The sequence below is a fragment of the Oncorhynchus kisutch genome, linkage group LG1 (genome assembly GCF_002021735.2).
Source record: "Oncorhynchus kisutch isolate 150728-3 linkage group LG1, Okis_V2, whole genome shotgun sequence".
NCBI classification, from domain to species: domain Eukaryota; kingdom Metazoa; phylum Chordata; class Actinopteri; order Salmoniformes; family Salmonidae; genus Oncorhynchus; species Oncorhynchus kisutch.
In genome coordinates, this window is record NC_034174.2 from 43,292,427 (window position 1) to 43,312,499 (window position 20,073).

General features: G+C 42.2%; 1 protein-coding gene across 1 annotated transcript in view; it reads left to right on the forward strand.

The window, feature by feature from the left end:
• The window catches only part of LOC109893320 (receptor-type tyrosine-protein phosphatase gamma-like), a 270,796-nt gene that overhangs the window by 243,375 nt on the left and 7,348 nt on the right, over positions 1 to 20,073 (forward strand). Inside the window, exons 14-21 of the mRNA XM_031835459.1 lie at positions 8,287 to 8,378; positions 11,049 to 11,145; positions 12,126 to 12,208; positions 13,809 to 13,943; positions 14,165 to 14,472; positions 15,591 to 15,726; positions 18,619 to 18,765; positions 18,979 to 19,072. Of these exons, the coding sequence (XP_031691319.1) occupies positions 8,287 to 8,378; positions 11,049 to 11,145; positions 12,126 to 12,208; positions 13,809 to 13,943; positions 14,165 to 14,472; positions 15,591 to 15,726; positions 18,619 to 18,765; positions 18,979 to 19,072 (1,092 nt within the window). The remainder of the gene's footprint in view (positions 1 to 8,286; positions 8,379 to 11,048; positions 11,146 to 12,125; positions 12,209 to 13,808; positions 13,944 to 14,164; positions 14,473 to 15,590; positions 15,727 to 18,618; positions 18,766 to 18,978; positions 19,073 to 20,073) is intronic.

Here is a 20,073-nt window from a genome sequence, read left to right on the forward strand (position 1 = left end):
ACTATTTAAAAGTATTTTTGTGGTAGTATTTTTTAAAAAAAATGTTACTTTACTATTTAAAGCAAAGCAGTTACATATAGGCAAAATGAAATGTAGTAAAATAATTGGTCTGATTCACTTTGATAGACTACTTTATCAATCTTATTAGTTTGGATTGTGGGGCAGTTGGATCAGAAAAATGTCGAAACTACAATTCCTGCGTGTAAAAACTAAAAGAAGAAACACATAGGACAAAGCCATTTTCTGTCAGAAGATGGAAATGAAAAGCAGGATCATGTGGACAACACTCTTAGGAAAGCAAAGCAATTCTGAATCATTCATGCTGTGGGTTTCAGATAAATAGATTCACAACATACTTTTGTAAAACGTACAGTATAAATGAAGTTTGATTTTAGTTGAATGATGATCGAATAATTTAGAACTTATTATGCTAGTATTTGGGGAGAGAAATATGATTATGCATCTAGTAAGGGCAGATCTTTAAACATATTTTTGTGGTAGTTGAAGAAGTATGTAGAATAGGTTTGTATGTAGACCTATTGACAGCTAACTGTAGTTCTATCTAATAAATCAACTCTTTAGGGATAACAGTGGTCACTGAAGAGTACATTGGTCTGTTTGCTAGCTTGTTTTAAAGAATGTATGGTTTTAAAATACCTTATAGTAGCATTAGTAATGGTGGTGTCTGGTTATAGTTGAAAAACTAGGTAGATGAAAAGTTAGGATAGCCTGGTTGTGGTCAGTAGGTGTGGTCAGTAGTTTTAGTAAGTAGTTGTGTGGTTCAGTATTTGTGGTCAATAGTTGTGGTCAGTAGTTGTTTTCTGTTGTGGTCAGTAGTTGTGTTCTGTTGTGGTCTGTAGTTTTGTGGTTGTGTTTACTAGTTGTGTGGTTGTGGTCAGTAGTTGTAGTCAATAGTTGTGGTCAGTTGTTGTGTTCTGTTGTGGAAGTTAGTATAGCCTGGTTGTGGTGAGTAGGTGTGGTCAGTAGTTTTGGTTCAGTAGTTGTGTGGTTCAATAGTTGTGGCCAGTAGTTGTAGTCAGTAGTTGTGTTCTGTTGTGGTCAGTAGTTTTGTGGTTGTGGTCATTAGCTGTGGTCAGTAGTTTTGGTAAGTAGGTGTGTGGTTGTGGTCAGTAGTTTTGTGGTTGTGGTCAGTAATTGCGTGGTTCAGTATTAGTGGTCTGTAGTTGAGTTGTGGTCAGTAGTTGTGGTAAGTAGTTGTGTGGTTGTGGCCAATAGTTGGGTGGTTCAGTAGTTGTGTGGTCAATAGTTATGTGGTTGTGGTGTGAGTCTAAACTACAGTTGTTGCGTGTGAAAACTGAACAAAGTGTGATGAGAAGTTATCGAGCAAAATATGAAGCAAGTGAGCGGAGACTGCTTCGCTCTATCCAATCAGGGCAACAGGATCAATGTACAGTCCGCCCTTTTATTTGCAGACAGGCAAACTAGCCAGTTGAGTTATTTAGAGCACCGGTCATGATCTTGAGGAGGAGGATGAAGCTAGTGAGCATTAGAAATCTGAAGCTAGTGAGCATTAGAAATCTTCTCTGTATCATTTCAGGTCGTCCCGACTGAGGAAGCATTAGAAATGTTAGTGCTAGCTGTTCGGTCCGAAACAACACGAAGGCACGTGTTGCTAGGTAAAACTTGCCTTGGCAACCCGCTCCCTCCGTGGCTAAAGCCAGTGTGAGAAACATGCTAACAAATGTTTATGCTATGAAACTAAATAAATACTCCACACTGACCCACACCACTTATTTGCTAGATTCATTATAGTGTTGATGGACAAAGCAAGGAAAGTGCACTTCAAAATGTGATGTAGTTTTATTTGAATTTGCAGCTGTTGTTGGTAAGAAATGAATTTGCTAGCTTGTGACATGACTTAATGCTTCTATAATGACAGTTGAAGGGTTACTTAAACACCTCTATCTATTGATTGGTAGAAACTACTCCTAATGTGTTTTCAGATTTGAAAAATAGAGAAGGAGAGATTTCATACACTGAGTTTTTGTCTTGTGGAGTGGTCAAAACAGCAGTTATTTTGGGGAATATGCTGATTTTAATAGCAGAGAAGGAGATGAAGATGTCATACCATAGAACATTTTGTCTAACTTGTTGGGAAAGTGCACATTTTGGGGGGAGAAAGGCAAAGTGGTCAAAGTAGCTGATTTGTGTCAGAAGTTGCATGGTTGTGTTAACCGTAGCTACCAAAAAGTCCCAGAAATGTGCAAATTGTGCCAGAGAAGATTCATTTGAGAACCTGAAACAATGTTCATCATGTAAAGAGACACTGTACTGTTCCAAAGTATGTCAAAACCAACATTGGACTAAACATAAGGAAAAATGCACTCACCTGAAAATTGACTCTAATAGTGAAAGGTTTTCCCTCACAGAGGAAACTGCCCACTCCTTACCATCCCTAGCTCAAGGTTGCCACCCCTGTAAGGTCACCTCGCTAGTCGGCAGACAGTGCCTTATTGAGTGTCACCTGAATCGCCACCACCTCCAAGCTCTATGGGACACAGGCTCTCAGGTATCGGTCATTGATGAACGATGGAAAGAGGAATCTCTCCCAAACGCAAGGCTGAGAGATGTTTCAGAAATCCTGGACTCACCTGATGATCTAAGGTTGACTGCAGCAAATGGGACTGAAATGCCGTACCTGGGATGGATTGAAACAACTTTTCGGCTAGCCTCTGAAACTGACCAAACAAAGGAACTGATCATCCCGGTGCTGGTAATGAAAGGCTGTCACCTATCTCATCCAATCATAGGTTTCAATGTTATCGAGCACATCCTGACAATGACCGAAAAGACTAAACGATACAGTACAGTAAAAACAGCTTTCCCAAGCCTCAATAGAAACAAGGTGAGAGCTTTTATACAGGCTGTTAGCGCAGAACAGACAGATGAATACGCAGTGAAAACCAAGAAAGAGAAGGTTGCTGTACCAAAACACAGTAGCATTCAGATTGAGTGCCGTGTAGCTTCCCAGCCTTTCAAAGATGACATGACAATGCTTTTCCAGCCAGACCTGAACCCGCAGTGGCCAGACGACCTTGAGTTCTTTGACACACTAGTCAGAGTCAGGAAAGGTGTTTTTCCAGTTATCCTGCTTGATGTCTCTAACCCCACTGACCACGACATTGCCCTGCTAGGATGCACAATAATCGGTACAGTACAAACCATTATGACTGTGTTACCTGCCCAAGTCTTTGAAAAAACTGTCACCCCAGCCACAGTGAATCACACCAGCGTTCGAACCCCATGTACTGCTACTGAACAGTGGGATCCACCAGTAGATTTAACTCACCTAACCGAAGAACAGAGAGAGGTTGTTAGGCAAATGCTTAGAGAAGAGTGTCACTCCTTCTCCAGATCAGACAATGACATTGGCTGCATTGAACGATTGAAAATGACTATTTCTCTAAAGGACTCTGAACCAGTAAAGCGCACATACATGTCAGTGCCCAGGCCACTGTATCAGGAGATGAAGGGTTACATTTATGACCTCATAGTCCAGGGCTGGGTTAGGAAGTCAAACTCTTCATATTCTTCACCTGTCGTGTGCGTTGGTAAGAAGGAAGGGACCCTCCGGTTGTGTATAGATTACAGAGACCTGAACAGAAAGACACATCCCGACCGCCAGCCCATCCCTCGGGTCCAAGATATCATGGACAGTTTAGGTGGTAATTCCTGGTTCTCCCTCTTAGATCAGGGAAAAGCGTATCACCAGGGGTTCATCTCTGAAGAGAGCAGACCACTGACAGCATTTGTGACACCGTGGGGACTCTATGAGTGGATACGTATGCCATTCGGCCTCATGAACGCTCCTGCAGCTTTTCAGCGGTGTATGGAGGAGTGTTTGGAAGGGCTCCGGGATAACATCTGCATTCCTTATCTGGACGACACGCTAGTTTTCAGTAAAACATTCAACAGCCATGTGGATGATGTGAGAAAAGTTTTGCAGCGTCTCAGAGAGTATGGCATTAAACTCAAACCAAGTAAGTGTGATCTCTTTAAACCCCAGGTCCGTTATTTGGGCAGAATAGTGTCTGCAGAGGGCAGCCAAAAAGTTGTTTCAATCCATCCCAGGTACGGCATTTCAGTCCCATTTGCTGCAGTCAACCTTAGATCATCAGGTGAGTCCAGGATTTCTGACAAAAGTACACAAAAATGTATAACTTAAAAAGTATACAACATATCAGAACGTTGTATGTAAGCACACTGGTTCTGACCAGTCTACACGTTTTAAAGTTTGAAGGCATTTATTTTTGCTTCGCAAGTCCCACCTAACTATTTAGGAGTCTAAATGCTGTGAGATTATGTTCATCCTGGTTCTCCATCCCTCTCTATATTATTCCTGAAAATGATTCACTGTTCTCTATCTGTCTCGTGTACATTGTTGAATCTTTGAAGCTGAGCCGTTCCATGTGGTTAAGTCTTTTTGAGACAAGTTATTCAACATCTGTTCTCTGCTCAGATTTAACATCTCTGATCCCTCTGGACAAGTGTAGACTAGACTGAGCATTTCATCTGAATGATCAATAACCATATGTAAGGAAGTCAACGGAGAGGAAGAACAAGGTCATCTGACTGGAAAACTAGCTCTGATATGCTCCCATGTGGTCTCATCATGGTGGATTTGATCATTTAGACTCACTAATTCAGTGAAAACTAGTGTCAATGTTTTTTAAATCATTGTTTTATTTAACCTTCATTCTGAGACCAAAGACTATTTTTCAGATGAGCCCTTGTAATTGCAAAAATATACAAATATTACAAAAGCAAAACAGATATACAAAACACAATCAAAGAAAACAAACTTCAGTAAAAAATGTCATCAATCAGCTGTCTGAATATCCCTAGAGGCACCAAAACATCCACTTTTAGAGAGTTTTGGAGATTATTCCACAAAGTAAGGTGCAAAACAACTCAAATCTTGATCTTTGTCAGTCAGTATCTGCTCATGTTCTTGAAGATAGGATACATAGTGTTAGTCCAGTACTTTTGATTGGGCCAATCTACCTCTGTTTTAGCTTGATTAAGCCTTCACTCAGCCACTCATCTACTCAGTGCATGTACAGGCGCTTGTGAGTGCTCTATTAGCGGTGATATGAGAGTGTTCTTCTCTGGGAGAGACTTCAGAGCCCAGTGTACTGGCAGCTAGTCAATAAAATGGTAAAGAAGGCCGTGGTGTGCGTAGTGCATACCGTTCCTTTAAGAGAGCAGAGAGACTCTCTGGGACTAAGGCGCGACAGCCCGTTTCCAAGCTCTGATGGTTCACTTAAAGAACACAGCTGATGTCTGCATTGACTCCATCCATTCTGCTTTTATTGTCTCTCGTCTCTCTCTCTCTCGCGCTCTCTCTTTCTCCCTCACATGTGCTCTCTTTGGAGACAAATTGCTTCTTTCTGTACCATCAAGTCTGTATACCAGCTCAGAGAAAAGTGTTAAGTGGGTGTTGAGGTTTACGAGTGGGCTTTATAGAACAGTGATTGTTTTACAGCTTCTGAAATGCTAAATCCATCCCCCCACTGGAAGGCTATGTGACAGTGGTTTAATTAGGAAGAGAACAGAGGCAGAAGGAGAGGGGGCTGCTGATCTGGTGTGTTTGCCCTCATGCACGTGCATACATCGTCATTCCCCCTTTCATCATATCCCTTCTTGTTAGATTCTCTCCTGAATAAAGAGATGCAAAATGTGTGCACATCTGCAAAGGTTTAGTAAATCCAAATTGGCCCATAGTATTTTAATCAACTCCATTGATTAGTTTACAAATGTAAGACAGTTGACAAATGAAGTGAGTCAGGGAATGCCTGCCTGCCAGTGGTCCCATCTGTGTATTGGGTGTCATATGGATGTAATAACACACACCCGCACCAGCAGACAAACCCAGCAGCTGGTTGCTCTTTCCTGAACACACACACACACACACACACTTTGTCCTGATGGCTCTTTATGTGTGACAGTGGCCACCTCATCCCCAATCACATCCCCTCACTAATGGGTAATTTGGGACTGATGTGGCTCATCTGACACAGATGCCACCACCTCTAAACACCCACATTAGACAATTATGGCTTTGTCCGCTTGTCTCGCTGTGGTGTCATTCCCTCCACTCTGTGTGACATGGCTAATATGTGTTCTTCTCAACATAAACTACAACAAAACTAGCTGCGTCCACAGAATGATTATTTTCTTTATCTGTAAGGATGTCAGTGGGACATTTCATTGTCTGATGTGTGACGCACGTGCTAATCATTTCATTACTACTGGGGTTGTTACTAGTCTCAGTGGGACTCTGTGTGGAATTTTCTGATTTAAGACCAGTTTCATGGACAGGGATGACCTGATCCTAGATCAGCACTCCTACTTTGTCCCCATATACAGTATGTTGTTCTCTGAAAGTGTCTGTGGGAGAGGCAGTGAACACATGGCAGATTGCTGGTTAATTTATCACGCGGTGCCACACTAGTGGAGAGCAGTGGCACGTTGTACTGTACCTCTGAGAGACAGATACTGGCTGAGGGGACATCAATATACTTGGCCTTTAATTAGTCGGTCTGAAATATGGAAGATGTTGTAAACATAATGTTATTTACAGTGCATTCGGAAAATATTCAGACCCTTTGACATTTTTCCTAATTTTGTTACGTTACTGCCTTATTCTAAAATGGATTGAATTTTTAAAAATCCTCAGAAATCTACATACAATACCGCATACTGACAAAGCGAAAACAGGTTTTTAGTCATTTTTGCAAATGTAATATATATAACAAACAGTATTCAGACCTTTTGCTATGAGACTTGAATTTGAGCTCAGGTGCATCCTTTTTCCATTGATCATCCTTGAGATGTTCCTACAACTTGATTGGACATGATCTGGAAAGGCACACAACTGTCTATTAAAGGTCCCACAGTTGACAGTGCATGTCAGAGATAAACAAGCCATGAGGTCGAAGGAATTGTCCGTAGAGCTTCAAGACAGGATTGTGTCGAGGTACAGATCGGGGGAAGGGTACCAAAAAATATCTGCAGCATTGAAGGTCCCCAGGAATACAGTCCCCTCCATCATTCTTAAATGGAAGAAGTTTGAAACCACCAAGACTCTCCTAGAGCTGGCCGCCTGTCCAAACTGAGCTTATCAGGGAGAAGGGCCTTGGTCAGGGGGGTGACCAAGAACCTGATGGTCACTCTGACAGAGCTCGAGAGTTCCTCTGTGGAGATGGGAAAACCTTCCAGAAGGACAACCATCTCTGCAGCATTCCACAAATCAGGCCTTTATGGTAGAGTGGCCAGACGGAAGCCACTCCTCAGTAAAAGGCACATGACAGCCCACGTGGAGTTTGCCAAGAGGCACCTAAAGACTCTCAGACCATGAGAAACAAGATTCTCTGGTCTGATGAAACCAAGATTAAGCTCTTTGACCTGAATGCCAAGTGTCACGTCTGGAGGAAACCTGGCACCATCCCTACGGTGAAGTATGGTGGTGGTGGCAGCATCATGCTGTGGGGCGGTTTTTCAGCGGCAGGGCATGGGATACTAGTCAGGATCGAGGAAAAGATGAATGGAGCAAAGTACAGAGAGATCCTTGTCGAAAACCTGCTCCAGAGCACTCAGGACCTCAGACTGATGCGAAGGTTCACTTTCCAACAGGACAACGGCCCTAAGCACACAACCAAGACAACATGGGAGTGGCTTCGGGACAAGTTTCTGAATGCCCTTGAATGGCCCAGCCAGAGCCTGGATTTGAACCCGATCGAACATCTCTGGAGAGACCTGAAAATAGCTGTGCAGGAGCGCTCCCCATCCAACCTGACAAAGAGGATCTGAAGAGAAGAATGGGAGAAACTCCCCAAATACAGGTGTGCCACACTTGTAGCTTCATACCCAAGAAGACTTGAGGCTGTAGTCACTGCCAAAGGTGCATCAACAAAGTACTAAGTAATTAGCAAAAGTTTATTTAAAAAAATTGATTTTGCTTTGGCATTATGGGATATTGTGTGTAGATTGATTCGGGGTGAAAACGATTTAATCAATTATAGAATTGACAAAATGTGGAAAAAGTCAACGGGGTCTGAATACTTTTCCGAAGACACTATATCCTGCAAACTCATCACACAGTCATGCTAAAACACACATTCACTCTCTCTTCTCTTTCTCTCTTTTCTCTCTCTTTCTTTCTCTTCTCCCAATCACACACACATACTGACACACACAGGCACACCGTCACCCACATACGTCACCGACGTACATCTCTCTAAGTGTGATGTGTCTTCCCTACAGATGACATGGATGCCATCCCCGTCAGGCAGTTAATCAAACACATCACGGAGCTCTACTCCAACAACCTGCACGGCTTCTCTGAGGAGTTTGAGGTAGGAAACACAACACAGCCTTTCTAATATTGTTGAGGCGTGATAAGTAGGCTGCCTCTCGGATGAAGAGGAGTGTGTGTGTCTAGATGTGTGTCTGATTATTGTCATATGGCTGATGTATGTTGTCTGTAAGGGTGTACATTGCTGTCTACTTTTGTGTGAACATTACGAAGTGTGTACAGGGCATGTGCAGTATGTATTCATGCAGAAAGGTGTGTGTGTGTGTGTGTGTGTGTGTGTGTGTGTGTGTGTGTGTGTGTGTGTGTGTGTGTGTGTGTGTGTGTGTGTGTGTGTGTGTGTTGTGGAGCAGATGGTTGAGTGTGAGGAAGGTTAATTAACAAAGGGTCTAGTTGCTGGTTGACTGGACAGGAACACACTGTCTCTGTGACTGGGTTGAGACACAAGGCTAACACACTTCCCCCAAGAGGCCCTTGTCAAATTGGGGTTATCCAGTGGGGTGAAGGTGAACATACATTATTCATACTAGGTCATTCAAACGGAGATCACACATGCAGCCACATGGTGCTGGACTAGCTGTGACAGATATGTGTAGAAATCCCACCTCTAATAAAAACCCAGTACGTACTTATCATGCACAGTACCAGTCAAAAGTTTGGACACACCTACTCATTCCAGGGTTTTTCTTTATTTTACTGTATTCTACATTGTAGAATAATAGTGAAGACATAAACACTATGAGATAACACATATGGAGTCATGTAGTAACCAACAAAGTGTTGAACAAATCAAAATATATTTGAGATTCTTCAAAGTAGCCACCCTTTGCCTTGATGACAGCTTTGCACACTCTTAGCATTATCTCAACTAGCTTCATGAAGTATTCACCTGAAATGCATTTCAATTAACAGGTATGCTTTCTTAGAAGTTAATTTGTGGAATTTCTTTCAATCTTAATGCACTTGAGCCAATCAGTTGTGTTGTGACAAGGTAGGGCTGGTATACAGAAGATAGCCCTATTTGCTAAAAGACCAAGTCCATATTATGGCAATAACAGCTCAAATAAGCAAAGAGAAATGGCAGTCCTTCAATTCCTTAAGACATAAAAGTCAGTCAATGTGGAAAATGTCAGGCACTTTGAAAGTTTCTTCAAGTGCAGTCGCAAAAACTATCCATGATGAAACTGGCTCACAGGAGGACCGCCACATGAAAGGAAGACCCATAGTTACGTCTGCTGCAGAGGATAAGTTCATTAGAGTTACCAGCCTCAGATTGCAGCCCAAATAAATGCTTCACAGAGTTCAAGTAACAGACACATCTCAACAACAACTGTTCAGAGGAGACTGCGTGAATCAGGCCAATGGAAATTAGACTGGTGGAATTCTGTTGTTTGGTCTGATGAGTCCAAATTTGAGATTTTTGGTTCCAACCGGCGTGACACAGAGTAGGTGAATGGGTGAATGAATCTCCGCATGTGTGGTTCCCACCATGAAGCATGGAAGAGGAGGTGTGATGATGTGGGGGTGCTTTGCTGGTGACACTGTCAGCAATTTATTTTGAATTCAAGGCACTCTTAACCAGCATTGCTACCACAGCATTCTGCAGCGATACACCATCCCATCTGGTTTGCGCTTAGTGGGACTATCATTTGTTTTTCAACAGGACAATGACCCAAAACACACCTACAGGCTGTGTAAGGGCTATTTAACCAAGAAGGAGTTGGACCGCAGAGTGCAGGAAAAGCAGCCAACAAGTGCTCAGCATATGTAGGAATTCCTTCAAGACTGTTGGAAAAGCATTCCTCATAAAGCTGGTTGAGAGAATGCCAAGAGTGTGCAAAGCTGTCATCAAGGCAAAGGGTGGCTACTTTGAAGAATCTCAAAATAAAATGTATATTGATTTGTTTAACACTTTTTTGGTTACTACATTATTCCATGTGTTATTTCGTAGTTTTGATGTCTTTACTATTATTTGAAAATGTAGCAAATAGTGAATATAAAGAAAAACCCTTGAATGAGTAGGTGGGTCCAACTTTTGACTGGTACTGTATGTAATGCAATTCAAGCAAATCATTGAACTGAAAAATACTGTTTAGAAACTGTTGGATTTGAGATTTTGAACATTGAGATATTAAAGACATGATGGATCAGACACATAGTATATTAAGGAGTGAGATCTGTAGAAAGACAGAGTTGCTGTGGAATGTGCTGGGTGGACAGGAGGAGATTAAAGGATTGCTATAGGGAAGACAGATGGACATCTGTGGACTAGGCGAAGGAGGGGTTGAGGTCAGGAGTTGAGCTCAGATCCCCTGAAGGGAGTAATAAAGGTGTACTACCCTTTTCCTGTGGAACCATAAGATGCAAGGATTGGAGAGAAGGAGGAGTGTCTTAAGGGATTGGAGAGAAGGAGGAGTGTCACACATATGCCTGTGATGGGAGAAGGGTTGGGTGGTCTGAATTACAGCTGTACAGATCCTTTGGGAATAATTCAACTTGGTTAAAGCTCCTCTAGTGTCCGTGAGTTACTTACTCCGATAAATAAGAACCTAACAAAACAAATCATTTTAGATAGAGGGTTTATTTATATATGGTAATTCTTTAATCGCTTCACATAACTGACCCCACTATAACTATGACCACTCACCCCCCTCTCTCCCTTTCTCACCCAACTCCCTCCCCCTTTGCACTCTCTCTCTCTTTCTCTCTCTAGGAGGTCCAGCGTTGTACGGTGGACCTGAAGATCACAGCAGAACATTCCAATCACCCTGACAACAAGCACAAAAACAGATACATCAACATCGTGGCCTGTAAGTCCACTATGTTGTACACTCAAAACAACACTGACAGCCTGTTAGTTTCAAGATTTATTAGTATGTACGGGATACAAATGGTATAGATCGTCCAATGGAATGCTTACTTGCAGGTTCCTTCTCAACAATGCAACAACAACAACAATAAATGATAACAATAGGAACATGAAGTAAATGACACAGTAGAATAGAATAAACATAATTAGTGTATCAGGTTTGAAGGTAAGACCCAGATGCACAATGTGTCGGAGTAACAATGTTTATTACGGCAACAGGGCAGGCAAACGACAGGTCAAGGCAGGCAGCGGTCGATAACCAGAGTAGTGGTTGGGTAGTGGTGGGGCAAAGGTACAGGACGGCAGGCAAGCTCAGGGTCAAGAGCAGACAGAGTGGTCAGGTGGGCTCAGAGTCAGGACAGGCAATGGTCAAAACCAGGAGGGTGAGAAAAAGAGAGACTGGGGAGAAGCAGGAGCTGAGACGAAAAACGCTGGTTGATTTGACAAACAAGACAAACTGGCAAAAGACAAACAGAGAACATAGGTATAAATACACAGGGGATAATGGAGAAGATGGGCGACACTTGGAGGAGGGTGGAGACAATCACAACAACAGGTGAAACAGATCAGGGTGTGACAGAGTGCGTATAATACAGGAAGGCACAATTTGTGTCCAATAGTTGTTGTTGTTGTTGTTGTTGTTGTTTTGGGGGGGGGGGGGGGGGGGGGTGCAATTGTTTAAATGGTGCTGTATTTAGCAATCATAATAGGAGTTTGGTATCAGCAGTTGTGATGTCTGTGTCTGTGAGTGCTAAGGTGCTGAGAATCCGAGGTGGTCAGTCCAGTTTAAGTGTTCAAAAGTCTGATTGCTTGTAGAAACTATCTCTGAGCCTGTTGATATCAGACCTCATGCTCATATTAACATGTGATGTTAACAAGGAAATGCAGAATGAGGCTAACATTCTTTTTCTATGTTGACAGATGATCACAGTAGGGTGAAGTTACGACCCTTGACTGGAAAAGATGCCAAACACAGTGACTTCATCAACGCTAACTATGTAGATGTAAGTCAACAAATTGATCTGTCTTTATGTATGCTCAATGTTCTCTCTGACGTTATACAGTTGAAGTTGGAAGTTTACATACACTTAGGTTGGAGTCATTAAAACTTGTTTTTCAAAAAACTATAGTTTTGGCAAATTTTTCCAACAATTTTTTACAGACAGATTATTTCACTTATACTTCACTGTATCACAATTCCAGTGGGTCAGAAGTTTACATACACTAAGTTGACTGTGCCTTTAAACAGCTTGGAAAATTCCTGAAAATTATGTCATGGCTTTAGAAGCTTTCTGATAGGCTAATTGACATCATTTGAGTCTATATGAGGTGTACCTGTTGATGTATTTCAAGGCCTACCTTGAACTCAGTGCTTCTTTGTTTGACACCATGGAAAAATCTAAATAAATCTGCCAAGATAAATTGTAGACCTCCACAAGTCTGGTACATCCTTGGGAGTAATTTCCAAACGTCTGAAGGTACCACGTTCATCTGTACAAACTATAGTACACAAGTATAAACACCAAGGGACAACACAGCAGTCATACTGCTCAGGAAGGAGACTCATTCTGTCTCCTAGAGATGAACATACTTTGGTGCGAAAAGTGCAAATCAATCCCAGAACAACAGCAAAGGACCTTGTGAAGATGCTGGAGGAAACAGGTACAAAAGTATCTATATCCACAGTAAAACAAGTCCTATATTGACATAACCTGAAAGGCCGCTCAGCAAGGACGAAGCCACTGTTCCAAAACCACCATATAAAAGCCAGACTACAGTTTGCATCTGCACATGGGGACAAAGATCGCACTTTTTGGAGAAATGTCCTCTGGTCTGATGAAACAAAAGGAAAAAGGGGGAGGCTTGCAAGCCAAAGAACACCATCCCAACCGTGAAGCACAGGGGTGGCAGCATCATATTGTGGGGGTGCTTTGCTGCAGGAGGGCTTGGTGTACTTTTTGAAGCTTGGTTGCAAATGGGTCTTCCAACTGGGCAATGACCCCAAGCATACTTTCAAAGTTGTGGCAAAATGGCTTAAGGACAACAAAGTCAAGGTATTGGAGTGGCCATCACAAAGCCCTGACCTCAATCCTATAGAAAATATGTGGGTAGAACTGAAAAAACGTGTGTGAGCAAGGAGGCCTACAAACCTGCCACAGTTACACCAACTCTGTCAGGAGGAATGGGCCAAAATTCACCCAACTTATTGTGGGAAGATTGTGGAAGGCTACCCGAAACGTTTGACCCAAGTTAAACAATTTAAAGGCAATGCTACCAAATACAAATTGAATGTATGTCAACTACTGACCCACTGGGAATGTGATGAAAGTAATAAAAGCTGAAATAAATCATTCTCTCTACTATTATGCTGACATTTCACATTTGCGAAATAAAGTGGTGATCTTAACTGACCTAAAACAGGGATTTTTTTTACTAGGAGTAAATCTCACCTGAAACTGAGTTTGAATGCATTTGGTCAAGGTGTATGTAAACTTCCGACTTCAACTGTTAATTGTCTAGTATTCACCCTATGTGTACTTGCACTCTGTGTGAGTGTACCACTGTTACTGACCCCCCCCCCCCCCCTCCATTACCTCTCAACAGGGTTACAATAGTCCCAAGGCCTACATCGCGGCCCAGGGCCCTCTCAAGTCCACTTTCGAGGACTTCTGGAGGATGGTGTGGGAACAGAACACTGGTATCATCGTCATGATCACTAACCTGGTAGAGAAAGGAAGGGTAGGTGGCCTCCCTCTGGCTTTCACAGTATTTTGAGGTGTTACTGTTGTCTTTTCACAGTAGAATCCTTGAGCAGACTAGGTGAAAAATGTTGATGTGCCCTTGAGCAAGGCACTTAACCCTAATTGCTCCCATAAGTTGCTCTAGATAAAAATTTGGGAAAAAATGAATACTGTTGCCTTTCACAGATGGAATTAGATGATTGCTGTTCTTTTTCACAGAGGAAATGTGACCAGTACTGGCCCACAGAGAGCAGTGAGGAGTATGGCAACATCGTGGTCACTCTGAAGAGTACTAACGTTCATGCCTGCTACACACTGAGACGATTCCTTATACGGAACACCAAAGTCAAAAAGGGTCAGAAGGGCAACCCAAAGGGGCGTCAGAACGAGCGGATGGTGATCCAGTATCACTACACCCAGTGGCCTGACATGGGCGTGCCGGAGTACACCCTACCTGTCCTCACTTTCATAGGGCGCTCCTCTGCAGCACGTACACCTGACATGGGCCCCGTCCTAGTCCACTGCAGGTACAAAAGCTCTCAAAACAAATCAAAAATGAAGTGTTCTTATAGTTCTCTAAACATGAGCTGTGTTCGAATACCCATACTGTATACTACATACTTAATGAGTATATACTACATACTATATACTATTAGTTCATTTTAGCATACTGTAAACAAACAGTATCCTTTCAGTTGAGTGTACTTGTGCTTCACCTGTCTACCGGAAGTTGATGCTGTTGCTATGCAACTTCTTGCTAGCTTGTTAGCATAGCAAATTACTAGCTAGACATCTTACGACTTCATTAACAATGTCCATTGAGACCGCACAATGACTATACCACTTAACTAAGGTAAAAATGAAGTGAATAATCAAGTGAATAAACGTGGGTTCTTAATTAGATAGCATATAGTTAATATACTGGCAAGTTCAATGTATTAGTAGCCAACTAACGTTATGTAGCTAGCTAACATACCGGTACATACTGCTATAATGATATGCTATGTGGTTCGTAAGGATAGCGTTGCTAACAAATTGTCAGCCAACATAGCGTGTAACATAACTAATTTGAAAAGTCATTACATTTTTATTACATTGCTCAACATTTTCTTAATATTTGTCATAATTAGGTAATGCAATGAATATTAACTTTTTTGTACTTACATATTTTTCCGCTCTCGTCGGACTTCGACTGCATATTTTCTTCAAATCTGAAAATGTTGTGAAGCCACGGCCAATGTAAAAAAAAATGCATTATGGGCCCTAAAAGCACTGAACTAGTGTTCACTGCTTGTATACCTTGATTTTTGGCAAATGTAGTACAACATCCGGGAACTTTTGGCATACTAACTAAATACATACAATGACCAATAAGCATATTACATATTCAATTTACGTCACAAATAGTATGGTTAGTGTGGTTAGTATGAGTATTCGAGCACAGCTATGGATTCCGACCAAGCTTACTGCAGAAAACCACTATCCTAGTGCACAAAATCATCTTCCTCATAAGAAATTATAAGAAACACAATGAGTACTAGTTTGCTCATTGAAGCCATGGCTTTGGGCTAGAACAGTAATACAACTCCCTCTATGGGTCTCCTGTGGTAGTTAGTAGGTAACATACTATGTTTTGGTTGTGTAGTGCTGGAGTCGGGCGGACAGGGACGTACATCGTCATCGACAGCATGCTGCAGCAGATCAAAGACAAGAGCACAGTCAACGTCTGGGGCTTTCTCAAACACATCCGCACGCAACGCAACTACCTGGTTCAGACAGAGGTAACGTTTGTGTGTGTGTGTGTGTGTATGCGTGTGTGTGTGTCGTGGAGCAGATGGCTGAGTGTGAGGAAGGTTAATTAACAAAGGGTCAGAGGTAGTGTGTGTGTGTGTGTGTGTGTGTGTGTGTGTGTGTGTGTGTGTGTGTGTGTGTGTGTGTGTGTGTGTGTGTGTGTGTGTGTGAGAGAGAGACAAATGACACCTCACATATACCTACAGTGTGCATACAGTAACTGTCAAAGAGATTCACCTCTTTTAGGTATAATGTTATAAAAGCAAGAGATTACAATACAGTGGGGCAAAAAAGTATTTAGTCACAGACTTTCAACGCCGATACCGAATATTGGAGGACCAAAAAAAGCTGATACCAATTAATCGGACGATTTTTAAAATGTATTTGTAATAATGGCAATTGTAATGATTGAACACTTATTTTAACTAAATATAATACATCAATAAAATTTCATATACCTTTTACTATTGGATGTTCTTATAGGCACTTTAGTATTGCCAGTGTAACAGTATAGCTTCCATCCCTCTCCTCGCCCCTACACATTGACAACAGCCACCCTCGAAGCAGCATTACCCATGCAGAGCAAGGGGACCAACTACTCCAAGTCTCAGAGCGAATGACGTTTGAAACGCTATTAGCGCGCACCTCGCTAACTAGCTAGCCATTTCACATCGTTTACACCAGCCTAATCTCGAAAGTTGATAGGCTTGAAGTCATAAACAGCTCAATGCTTGAAGCATTGTGAAGAGCTGCTGGCAAATGCACGAAAGTGTTGTTTGAATGAATGCTTACGAGCCTGCTGGTGCATACCATCGCTCAGTCAGACTTCTCTATCAAATAATAGACTTAATTATAACATAATAAAACACAGAAATACGAGCCTTTGGTCATTAAAATGGTAGAATCCAGAAACGATCATTTCGAAAACAAAACGTTTATTCTTTCAGTGAAATACGGAACCGTTACGTATTTTATCTAACAGATGGCATCCCTAAGTCTAAATATTGCTGTTACATTGTACAACCTTCAATGTTATGTCATAATTATGTACAATTCTGGCAAATTAATTATGGCCTTTGTTAGGAATAAATGGACTTCACACAGTTCGCAACGAGCCAGGCGGCCCAAACTGCTGCATATACCCCGACTCCTTGCACAGAACTCAAGAGAAATGACACAATTTCCCTATATTAACTAAATATGCAGGTTTAAAAATGTATACTTGTGTATTGATTTTAAAGAAAGGCATTAATGTTTATGGTTAGGTACATTGGTGTAACGATAGTGATTTTTTCGCAAATGCGCTTGTTAAATCATCACCCGTTTGTTGAAGTAGGCTGTGATTCAATGAGAAATTAACAGGCACCGCATCGATTATATGCAACGCAGGACACGCTAGATTAACTAGTAATATCATCAACCATGTGTAGTTAACTAGTGATTATGTTAAGATTGATTGTTTTTTATAAGATAAGTTTAATGCTAGCTAGCAACTTACCTTGGCTTCTTGATGCCCTCGCGTAACAGGTAGTCAGCCTGCCACGCAGGATCCTCGTGGAGTGCAATGTAAGGCAGGTGGTTAGAGCGTTGGACTAGTAACCGGAAGGTTGCAAAAACGAATCCCGAGCTGACAAGGTAAAAATCTGTTGTTCTGCCCCTGAACAAGGCAGTTAACCCACCGTTCCTAGGCCGTCATTGAAAATAAGAATGTGTTCACCCTGACTTGCCTTGTTAAATAAAGGTGTAAAAATTACCGATTGTTATGAAAACTTGGCCCCAATTAATCGGCCATTCTGGTTAATCGGTCGACCTCTAATGTGGACACCCTTTCAAATGATTGGATTTGGCAATTTCAGTCACACACATTGATGACAGAAGTATAAAATTGAGCACACAGCCATGCAACCTCCATAGACAAACATTGGCAGTAGAATGGTCTAACTGAAGAGCTCAGTGACTTTCAACATGGCACTGTCAAATTTTTGTCCTGCCAGAGCTGCCCTGGTCAACTGTAAAAGCTGTTATTGTGAAATGGAAATGTCTAGGAGCAACAACGGCTCAGCTGCAAAGTGGTAGGCCACACAAGCTCACAGAACCGGACCGCCAAGTGCTGAAGTGCCTAGCGCGTCAATATCGTCTGTACTCGATTGCAACACTTACTACCGAGTTCCAAACTGCCTCTGGAAGCAACGCCAGCACAAGATCTGTTATTCGGGATCTTCATGAAATGGGTTTCTATGGCCGAGCTGCCGCACACAGGCTAACTGCTCCGCACAGGCTACCTGCCTCAATGCCTAGTGCTAACTGTACAGTTTGGTGGAGGAATAATGGTCTGGGGCTGTTTTTCAAGGTTCGGGCTTGTCCCCTTAGTTCCAGTGATGAGAAATCTTAATGCTACAGCATACAATGACATTCTAGACGATTCTGTTCTTTCAACTTTGTGGCAACAGTTTGGGTAAGGCCCTTTCCTGTTTCAGCATGACATGTCCCGTGCACAAAGCAAAGTCCAATCAGAAATGGTTTGTCGAGATCGGTGTGGAAGAACTTGACTGGTCTGCACAGAGCACTGACCTCAACCCAAACGAACACCTTAGGGATGAAATGGAACGCCAACTGCGAGCCAGGCCTAATCGCCAAACATCAGTGCCCGACCTCACTAATATTCTTGTGGCAGAATGGGAAGCAAGTCCCTGCAGCAATGTTCTAACATTTAGTGGAAAGTCCTCCCAGAAAAGTGGATGCTGTTAAAGCAACAAAGGGGGGACCAACCCAATATTAATGTCCATGATTTTATAATAAGATGTTCAACAAGCAGGTGTCCACATACTTTTGGTCATGTAGTGTATCTTCCTCCTCCCTCTACCCTTCCCCCTGGATCATAGGAGCAGTACGTGTTCATCCATGATGCCCTGATGGAGGCCATCCTGGGCAGTGAGACAGAGGTACCCGCTTGTCAGCTCCATGGTTACGTCAACAGCATCCTCACCCCTGGCCTCGGGGGCCGCACGCGCCTCGACAAGCAGTTCAGAGTGAGCCTATATATCAGCATAGTAATTTATGTACTACTTATGTAATGAATAGCATCCTTAGAGAGTTGAAGGGCTGTACTAAAGATTGTAGGTAGACATTGTCACCCAGCCATTATAATATCACCAAGTATCCTTTGATGCCCATTCATATCCATTCACTCAATGTTGTTCTAGTGATCTGATCCAACTCTTCTTCCCCCGCTGTCTCTCCAGCTGCTGACCCAGTGTAACACCCACTTCATAGAGTGCTTCAGCGCCCAGAAAGACTGCAACAAGGAGAAGAACCGCAACTCCTCAGTGGTTCCATGTGAGTACAGTATTTCTAGATAGTAGTCTAGGCTATATTATCCATTTCTGTAATCATGCCTTGCCAGTTCAAACATGCTTTGCCAGTTCGCCTGAGACATTAGGCTATAGAAATAGAGTGTATGAGATGTTTTAACCCACCATGTGACTCCGCCATAGGGTAGATTCAGCCGCGGGCTGATTTTTTCTTGAGCAGATGGTCAGGGGCCCGGAACATGAGTACAAATAATTTGTTGACTGCAAATTGACCGTACGAATAAAACAAGGAATATATTTGACTAAAACATAATAATTTCAAACCTTGCTTACGTTTGTATACAGTTGAAGTCGGAAGTTTACATAAACTTAGGTTGGAGTCTTTAAAACTTGTTTTTCAACCACCACAAATTTCTTGTTAGGGATAGGGGGCAGTATTTGGAATTTTGGATGACTGAGGTGTCCAAAGTAAACTGCCTGTTACTCAGGCCCAGAAGCTAGTATTGGATAGAAAACACTCTAAAGTTTCTAAAACTGTTAACATTATGTCTGTGAGTATAACACAACTGATTTGGCAGGCGAAAACCCGAAGACCATTTTTTTTTTCTGTTGACCTGCCAGCCAATTCCAAGCTTAAGCTATTGAAACCAAAGACTTCCGCCTCCCAAATTGCTGTTCCAATGGCTTCCACTAGATGTCAACAGTCTTTATACATGGTTTCAGGCTTAGATTCCGAATAACCATCGAGGAATAGTTTTTTATCCTTAGGAAGTCCCATGGCAAAATTAGTCTCATTGCGCGCGTGACCAAGGGAGTGCGCTGCTTTCTTTTCCTTTCCTATTGAAAATAGTTTGCTCCATATGAAATATTATTGTTTATTTAGATAAAAGAGTACCTAATAATGAATTGGAAACGTTGTTTGATTTGTTTGGATAAAATTTACTGGTAACTTTTTGAACTCCTATGTCTGCATTCTGAACTGGTGGATTACTGAACTCAATGACGCCTACTAAATGGACTATTTGG